This window comes from Mustela nigripes, chromosome X, assembly GCF_022355385.1.
Source record: "Mustela nigripes isolate SB6536 chromosome X, MUSNIG.SB6536, whole genome shotgun sequence".
NCBI classification, from domain to species: Eukaryota; Metazoa; Chordata; class Mammalia; order Carnivora; family Mustelidae; genus Mustela; species Mustela nigripes.
The window spans coordinates 34,909,419-34,919,602 of NC_081575.1; the positions used below are offsets into that span (position 1 = coordinate 34,909,419).

Genomic DNA, 10,184 nt, shown 5'->3' on the forward strand with positions numbered 1-10,184 from the left:
CTTGGGAATCCACTGTTGATTTGGTCTCTAAACCATCAGCATCTTCGCGATCTTCCCTGGTAGCCTCAGTAGAATCTGCTTGGGTGGACTCTCTCTCCTCCTGGTTCATGACTTCAGGGGTCACTTGTTCCAAGTCGGCTTCTAGAAGTTCAGTCTGTACTTCTACTGGCATTTGATTTACCCGCTCGACGTGCAGCTCCTCCACGTGTACTTCAGTACCTTCTTCAGTCTGAATTTGACCCACTTCTAGATAATTCACCTGGACCTGCTCTGGAAGATCACTCATATGTGAATCATGCACTTGGCTGTCCTGGAGCAGATCAGGATGGACCTGTTCCACAATCATTTGTGCTGAATCCACCTGAAGCTGAAGCAATGGTAACACATGCACCTTCCCAACTTGTTCTATAATAGCCATTGATGTCACAGGTTCAATCTGCACACGTGTTTCTACTGAAAGAACTTCTTCAGTTACTAGACACTCTGAAATATTGTGAGTATCACTGAGATGCCTCCTGAATTCATTTCCTTGCATAAACCACAAGTCACATAAAGAACAGTGGTTGGGTTTATCTCCAGTGTGTATTACCAAATGATCTTTGAACAGGTCCCAGCTGTTAAACACACTGTTACAGACCTGACATTCATAAAGCTTCTTTCTTCCCTTTTTTGCCCGTACTCCAGTCTGGCATGCAGTCAGATGACATTTGAGGGTGCTATTTCTGGCAAATCGTTCATGACAATTTGGACATTCAAAAGGTTTTTCACCTGTATGTTTTCGAAGATGCTCTTTAAAATGTCCAAAGTGGTCAAACTGTTTCCCACAGTATTGACATATGTGAATTTTTTTCCCAGTTCTTTGCTTCTTACTGACTCTGCCTTCTTGGATGTGGTAACAGTTGAGGTGCTGTTTCCATGCACTCTCCCGAAGATAACTTTTATTGCATATTTCACACTTGAAACTCTCAGTGGGGTGTAATTTCATGTGTTCCTTAAAATGGTAAAGCAATTTAAATGAACGGTTACATTTCTCACATTGGAACAAGTCCTTCACATGTGACAGCTGAAGTTCCACAATTTCAATACCTTCTACCTGTTTGCTTGTGGAGTCAGATGCACAACCATCTTCTTTTATCTGCCCTTTTCTATCACCTTGCTGGTACTTGCTGGTAATATCTGCCAACAGTGCCAGGGAGGAATCATCAGAGGACCCTGTGCTCTGAATGTACTTTATGGACTGCTTGGTAGAAGCCACTTTCTCCAACGTTCCGATGCCTTCATCTTCCACTTCAATTGTGCCTTCGGCAATCCGCATCTCAATTTCGACAGGTTCTGATTCTGCAGAGGGCAATGACTCAGTGATAACATTTGAAGTTTCTGCAATCTTTCTTTTCTTTGCCTCACTTTTTCCTGTGGTATTTTCCTCTAGTGGAACGGAGTTTTTTTTGTTCCTGACTTCAAGGGCTTTGATAGCTTCTAGCATTTGTAGGAACTCTGCTGCTTTCCATACATCATTGGCTTCTTCTTCTCCTTGTATCATTAATTTTGCTGTGTATGTGAACTCAATTAAATGACGGAAGGCCATTTTACTAACACCTTCTATCTCCACCAAAGTTTCCCGAGTAAACTCCTGAAAGAAATTGTAGAAGAACTTACTGCAAGCAGACAAAACAGCCTTGTGGGCCTTAAAATGATGTCCGTCGACAATGAGGGTGATGTCAGTAAACTGATCCTGCTCTCGCTGTTCATTCAATCGGTCCAGAATCATTTTATGATGTTCTGGGAACTCCTGAAGGCATTCCATCTTCTCTTCAGCCTCCATGGCGGTCCGGTTGCTGTTGACGTGCTGTGTCACACGCTGGGCTCCAGCTGACACGGACAGGTCAGGAGGCCAACTAAGCGTCAACCAAGCAGCGACTACTGAGGAAATGGGCCCCACCCCCACCCTCGGACTAGTAGGCAGAGTGGGGGGGGGAGGGGGGAGGGGAGGGAGGAGGAGGAAGGAGGGGGAGAGGAGGATAGGGGGGAGAGGAGGATGGGGGAGGGGGAGAGGAGGATGGGGAGAGGGAGGGGGAGAGGAAGATGTGGTGGGGGAGCTGCCACTGCAAACGCTAGCTTGTGATCCTCCCTTTCTCCTCTCCGGCACTCAGAGCTGCTTCTTCCTCGCTTTCCCCTCTTGGGGTGAAACTCAGCCCACACTGTTCTCTACTCCCTCGCCCTCCATTTCCTCACGAGTGCCCAGATACTGCCTCCGCTGGGTCTGGCCCTGCGCTCCCTCTGAGACCCGGACAGCCGCCAACAAAGGGTTTTCAAATCGCTTTTTGTTTTCACTCTTAAATATAAATTGACAGCTCTTATTTCACTCTTAAATATTAAGAGTGAAGAGCTAAGGACAACTATTTGCGGAAATCTGCAATATAAAACACAGGTTAAAATGAACAAACAGAAAAGGGGAACAAGACGATACTATAAGATAAAATTTTTTAATCCTCTAATACCTTAGAATATTCAGCATCCATGGAAACAATACAAAACTGGGTGCTATATCATAAAAAGGAATAAGAAAAAAATCTTGGAAATTAAGTCAAAGTTGAGGATATATATAGATTGTACATCCTTTCCTGATTAAAACTCTTCATAATATAGGGATACAGGGAACATACCACAATATCATAAAAGCCATCTACGAAAAACCCACAGCATATATCATTATAAAAAGCGTAAATCTGAGAGCTTTTCCCTTAAGGTCAATAACATGACAGGGATGCCCACTCTCACCACTTTTGTTCAACATATTACTAGAAGTCCTAGCATTAGCAATCAGACAACAAAAAGAAATAAAATGTATTCAAATTGGCAAAGAAGAAGTCATACTTTTTCTCTTCACAGATGGCAGGATACTTTATGTGGAAAACACAAAAGAATATACTCCCAAAGTTCTAGAACTCATACAGCAATTCAGCAATGTGGCAGCATATAAAATCAGTGCACAGAAATTAGCTGCATTTCTATACACTAACAATGTAACTGAAGAAAGAAAAATTAAGCAATTGACTCCCTTTACAATAGCACCCAAAACCATAAGACACCGAGGAATAAACCTTACCAAAGAGGTAAAGGATCTATTATCTAGAAACTACAGGACCCTTATGGAAGAAATTGAGGAAGATACAAAGAGATGGAAAAACATTCCATAATCATAGATTGGAAGAATAAACATTGTTAAAATGTTTATGTTGCTCAAAGCAATCTACACTTTCTATTAAAATACCATTGACATTTTTCACAGAGCTGGAACAAATAATCCTAAAATTTCTATGGAACCAGAAAAGACCCTGAATCACCAGGGGATTGTTGGAAAAGAAAACCAAAGTTGGGGGAATCACAATGCCTGACTCCAAGCTATATTACAAAGCTGTGATCATCAAGACAGCATCATATTGGCACAAAAACAAACATATAGATCAATGGAACAGAATAAAGAACCTGGAAATTGACCCTCAACTCTATGGTCAATTAATCTTTCACAAATCAAGAAAGAATACCAAATGAAAAAATACAGTCTTTTCCATAAATAGTGCTGGGAAAACTGGACAGCCACATGCAGGAGAATGAAACTGAACCATTCTCTTATATCATACACAAAGATAAACTCAAGATAAATGAAAGACCTAAATGTGTGATAGGAATCCATCAAAATCCTAGTGGAGAACATAGGCAGTAACCTCTTCAACATCAGCCACAGCAACCTCTTTCAAGACCTGTCTCTAAAGGGAAACAAAAGCAAAAATGAACTTTTGGGACTTCATCAACATAAAAAACTTTTGCACTACAAAAGAAACAGTCAACAAAACTAAGAGGCAATGAAAGAATGAGAGAAAATATTTGCAAATGATATTTCAGATAAAGGGCTGGTATGCAACATCTCAAATTCAGTGTTCCAAAAAAACAAATAATCCAGTCAAGAAATGAGCAGAAGACATGAACAGACACTTCTCCAAGGAAGACATACAAATGGCTAACAGACACATTAAATGTGTCTGTTCAACATAAAAATGTTCAACATCACTAGCCATCAGGGAAATACAAATCAAAACCACACTGGAATACCACTTTATACAAGTTAGACTGGCAAAAATTAAAAAGACAGGAAACAACAAGTGTTGGTGAGAATGGGGAGAAAGGGGATCACTCCTACACTCTTGGTGGGAAGGCAAGTTGGTACAGCCACTCTAGAAAACAGTATGGAGGTTCCTCAAGACATTAAAAATAGAGCTATAATATGACCTAGAAAGTGCATAACTAGGTATTTACCCCAAATAAACAGATATAATGAAAAGAAGGGACAGATGTACCCCAATGTTCATAGCAGCAATGTCCACAGTAGGGAAACTGTGAAGGAGCCAAGATGTCCTTCAATAGATGAATGGATAAAGAAGATGTGGTTCATATATAGCTATCAGAAAGGATGAGTACCTACCATTTACATTGCTATGGATGGAACTGGAAGGGATTATGCTAAGTGAAATAAGTGAAGCAGAGAAAGACAATTATCACATGGCTTCACTCATATCTGGAATATAAGGAATAGAGCAAAGGACCACAGGGGAAGGGAAGGAGAACCGAATGGGAAGAAATCAGAGAGGGAGACAAACCATGAGAGATTCTGGACTCCAGGAACCAAACTGAGGGTTATAGAAGGGAGGGGGGTGAGGGGATGGGGTAGCCGGGTGATGGGTATTAAAGAAGACGTGTGGTGATGAACAGTGGATGTTATACGCAACTAATGAATCATTGAACACTACATCAAAAACTAATACTGTACTATATGTTGGCTAATTGAACTCAATAATAAAAAAGAGGGTAGAAAAATCAAAGAAAATAATCATTACAATGATAATAACAAATTCTCTATAGTTTTTATAAGGTTCTAGTACTTTACATCCTTTCATTTTCTCTTTACAGTGAGTGGTAGGATAGACACTATTAATTTTGCATATGAAGAAAATGAGTCACAGAGAAGATAGCTAACTCAACCAGGGTCAAACCTAGTAAATTGTGGAGCTAGATTTAGAACCTAGACAATATAATGCCAAAGGAAATGCTTATATAACTACTACACTGCCCCCTTAGACAAAAGGAAAGAAAAGGTAGAGCTAACTATATAAAAATGGTAGGATCAGTCCAAGAAGTCTGACAAGCTCTAGCCAAAAAATTATATAAATAAATAAATAAAAAGGGAGGGAATAAAAGTATCAAAAAAATGACTCTAATAATATTTCACAATGGAAGGACATGGATGTTGGGTAAAAGGATTTAACATAGGGACACTTGGTTGGCTCAGTCAGTTAAGTCTCTTGACTCTTGATTTTAACTCAGGTCATGATCTCAGGGTTATAAGATAGATCCCTGTCTGGAGCTCCATGCTCAGCAGGGAGTGTGCTTGAAATTCCCATCCCTCTTCTCCCACAGCCCCATTGTCCCACTCATGCTTGCAGGTACTCTCTCTCAAATAAATAAATCTTTTTTTTTTTTTTTAGTGTCTTAACATATCTCTACCTCCAGACCCACTCAATAAATGAAAAGAGGCTCAGACCAGGACACATATTCAGCAAATTTCAGTATACTATATATAAAGACAGGATCCTAAAACCTTCTAGAAATAACACAAGTCACATACAAAGGAGAAAATCAGAATCATACCAGAGCACTCAACTACCACAGTGTAAACTAAAAGATTCACAAGTGGAAAATGACTTTTCACTTATAATTCCATGCCCAGAAAATCTATCAATTAAGTATGAATGTAGAATGAAGTTTTTTTTTTTCGTTTATTTATTTTCAGCATAACAGTATCATTATTTTTTCACCACACCCAGTGCTCCATGCAATCCATGCCCTCTATAATACCCACCACCTGGTACCCTGACCTCTCAACCCCCCACCACTTCAAACCCCTCAGATTGTTTTTCAGAGTCCATAGTCTCTCATGATTCACCTCCCCTTCCAATTTACCCCAACCCCCTTTTCTCTAACTCCCCATGTCCTCCATGCTTTTTATGTTCTACAAATAAGTGAAACCATATGATAATTGACTCTCTCTGCTTGACTTATTTCACTCAGCATAATCTCTTCCAGTCCCGTCCATGTTGCTACAAAACTTGGGTATTCCTCCTTTCTGATGGAGGCATAATACTCCATAGTGTATATGGACCACATCTTCCTTATCCATTCATCTGTTGAAGGGCATCTTGGTTCTTTCCACAGTTTGGTGACCGTGGCCATTGCTGCTATAAACATTGGGGTACAGATGGCCCTTCTTTTCACTACATCTTTATCTTTGGGGTAAATACCCAGGAGTGCAATGGCAGGGTCATAGGGAAGTTCTATTTTTAATTTCTTGAGGAATCTCCACACTGTTCTCCAAAGAGGCTGTACCAACTTGCATTCCCACCAACAGTGTAAGAGGAATGAAGATTGTTCGAAACACATAAAGTTTCAAAAAATTTACCTCTGCTCTGCCCTATCTCAGGAAAACAGCAAGAATGTACTTCACCCAAACATAGAATATAATAACAAGAAAATGATATGGATAATAGTATTAAGAAGGGTATTCCAATTCTTTTGAAGAGCTAAAGGACATGAGTTTACAGAACAAAAAATTTCTCAAATAGTGATAAGCACATACTGATGTAACACAAAATTATGACAAAATACCCTTTGGAGACACAGAACAAAAAATATAGGAATTATTTCAAAAACTGTGTTAGGAGAAATTACACTTCCAAAGTATTAATACCACTCTGAGATTCATTGAACACATTAGTGTTAAACCCCTAATCTCCCTTTACCTGACAAATCTTGCTATAGTTCTGTGTGATTTCACATTCATTTGGGTTGACACAGATCCCATTTGAGCATAATAGTTCATTACCCACCCTTTAACCTCAATGACCTTCACCTACACTCCCCTTCAAATACCCAAGTCCATGACCATCCCCTGGACTTCATTGTCATTAACTACTGCAGCTTTGCAAATTTCAACTCCATTTATCCCATTTTCATTTGTTTTTTCTTAGAGAGGGAGAGAGAGAGCGAGCAAGTAACCATGAGTAGGGGGCAGGAGGGGCAGAGGGAGAGTAAATCTTAAGCAGGCCCCAAGCTCAGTGCAGAGGCTGACTTAGGGCATGATTTCATGATCCTGGGATCATGACCTGATCCTAAATCAAGAGTCAGACACTTAACCCACTGAGCCACACGGGTACCCCTCCATTATCCCACTTTCTAATCACAATGATTTATCCTTCCATTAATCTCAGTCTCATAGCACTTATTCTTTGACTTTATTGATATCACAAGTATCTTAACTTCTTTATAACAACTTAATTGTCTTGGCCTTGAAAACTAGATGTTTCCTTCTTCCCTGTACAAACTAGGTCATGTGGTCAATTACATTGAGTTAATTAATTAGTATTTCATAAGCTCCATCAATTATTTTGCCTTCTTAGGCTTCTTCCCCACAAAACCACCAATCTTGGATAAATCCAAAAATGTACCTTCTTCAATACTTACACATGCATGACTGATGGATACTGGAGAAAACAATTGAACTGTGTGGTTTCCAATATTAAGTGATCTTCTATGTGGCTTCCAACACAAATTACTTGTCCCTGACTAACCCCAATGATGGCCAATGTCTCAAATTTCAAAGGTCATTTCTGAATTTCTGTTTTACTAGACCTATTAACACCATTTGACACTGTTTATTATTCCCTCCACCTCAAAACATTTTCCTCAGTATCCACTCCTGAGATACCACCTTCTTTATTGGCCATGCTTTTTTATTCTCCTTCGATATTTCTTGTCCTTCCCAATCCCTAAAGGCAAAGAACTAAAGCTCAGTCCTTCATATTACCTTTTCTATTCAAACACATTACATAAATGGACTCATCCAATTTTACAGTTATAAATAAGAGCTATAGGTTGATCACCTTCAAATTTGTATTTCCAGCCTGACCTTTCTAAAGGTCAAGATATTCCTGACCTGAAATCAAGATACACATATGAAATCACCAACTTGGTATTTATATCTTAAACTGGACATGATTCTCACCTTTTGCCAACTTGCTCTTACTATGTACTAACTGGATTCAATATGTGGCAGTTACGTTTTCCTAGTTGCTCAGTCCAATATTTCTTAGAGCTATCCTCGACTTCTCCCTTTCTCTCATATACCACATCCAATCCTTCAGCATGTCTTGTCAGAAATTGCTTTAAATGTATTCAGAATCCCATTACTTCTCATTACTTCTACTGCTAGGACCCTGATACAAATCACCATCACCTATCACTTGATTTAATTACTTCAACTACTTTAAATATGTTCTTCCTGATTTTGATTCTTCCCTCGTGGTCTTTTTTTTAAAGCAGACAGAATGATCTTTTAAAAAATATTATATAATTCCTCTGTTCAAATCTCACCAATGCCTTCATGTGTTAGAGTAATTGACAGCGCATAATACAATCTAACACCTGGCTACTTCTTTGTTCTCACTATATTCTGCTTCAGCCACATTGGTTCCCTCCTGTTCCTCAAGCAAAACAAGCAAATCCTCCTCTCAGCAATTTGTTCTAATTTGTGCTTGGAATGATCCTCCCACCCTCCCCTATATACTATCACCTCCACATATTAGCATGACCTGATCTCTCATACCCTTTAAAACTTACTAAAATACTACTTTATTACAAATAATTTCCAGGCCTACTTATAAAACAGCATCCATATCCATCTTTATCTCCTTATCTTGACTTTCTTATATGGAATTATTCATTGCCTGGCAATTTTTTTTTAAATTTTTTGTCCCCCTCCCCAAGAATATAAGTCTCAAAGGGTTAGAGACATCATCTGTTTTGCTTATTGCTTAATTTCCAGAGCCCAGAACAATGTTTGTCAGTAGATATTAAAATATTTTCCATTATCAAAATCCTCTATTAACTCTATTCTCTAATCTTACAAGTGTTACTTTCCCTGATATTATATTCTTTATCACTGTTTATACCATTACACTATGATTTATGTCCCAATAATTCTACCCTTAAGGTCACAAATTGACTAGATTGTTATGATCTGAGTCATTATTTTTACCTGACTTCTCTGTAGCCTTTGACCCTGTTAAATGTTCTCCCCATTTTGAAATGCTGCCCTTGATATCCATAGCACCATAATTTTCTGTTTCTCCTTATACTCATCATGAATGTTCCTTCTCAATCTCTTTAATACCTTTTCTTCTGTTTGTCAGTCAAATGTTAGTTTCCTGCAGGATTTTCTTATAGATTCACCTTGCTTTTCCTTTTTCCTGTAGACATTCTCCATAGGGAGTGTTATGAAGTCCCACAATTTTAATTTAACCATCCATATCCAGGTAACTCCTATAATCTGTATGACCAGAATGCTAGCCAAGTCCTGGATAGTCTGATTTAGAGCAGCTCATCCAACACGTGAGAGTTTAGCACTCTTGGATTCTGTATCTAACTATTGCACTATGTCATCCAGAATATAGGCCAATAACTGAAAGCAGTGAATATCACCATGAATTTTGCTCCTTGACAGAGACCGTGGCTCTTCCACTTAGCACTTTTTTTCATAGTTCACTGAAAGCTTGATTTTTATTTACCTGATCTATGAAGGATGAGTACCCTCCTAAGGATAAGCTTGAATCTAGAATTGAGCATGTGGCTTAGATAACTATGGTGTTTTTAGGGCCCACCAGAAATGAGATCCAGAAATACTTATTCTTTGATAGTGCCTCCATATATACTTTACATAGGGTCAGACCCTAGAGCTTTATCAAATAGAATTCACCATTTTAAAGCTATTTTTTTGAAACCTGTGCTTATAGGCTGATGTCTGAAACTAAAGGAAAAGTAGGAAAATATCAGCTCCTGGATAGGTAGAATTTGAAAAACTCTTAGTCACAAAAATTTGAATCCGCACTCACAAAAGGATGGGTAGATTTAAAGTTACAGGTAGAACAAGGAAACTGGTAGTTGCTTCACCTCCATACTAAAGTAGATTAAAAGACTCTCTAGATTTGCTTTGGAGTTGAGGCATACAGCTCTGGTCTTGATACCTTCTGCTTTACTTTGAAGTCCCATCCTAGTTGGTATTACAGAGATTTAGAGTT

At 38.8% G+C, this 10,184-nt stretch overlaps 1 protein-coding gene across 1 annotated transcript; it reads right to left on the minus strand.

Annotated features, from left to right (window-relative positions):
• Positions 1 to 7: 7 nt before the first annotated feature.
• LOC132007409 (zinc finger protein 131-like) lies at positions 8 to 1,822 on the minus strand (the record flags this gene model as incomplete). Its single annotated transcript, XM_059385557.1, has 2 exons — positions 1,094 to 1,822; positions 8 to 991 (listed from the first exon to the last, which is right to left on the minus strand). Coding segments are annotated over exons 1-2 (1,713 nt in total), but the record flags the coding sequence as incomplete, so codon positions are not given.
• Between the last annotated feature and the right edge of the window lie 8,362 nt (positions 1,823 to 10,184).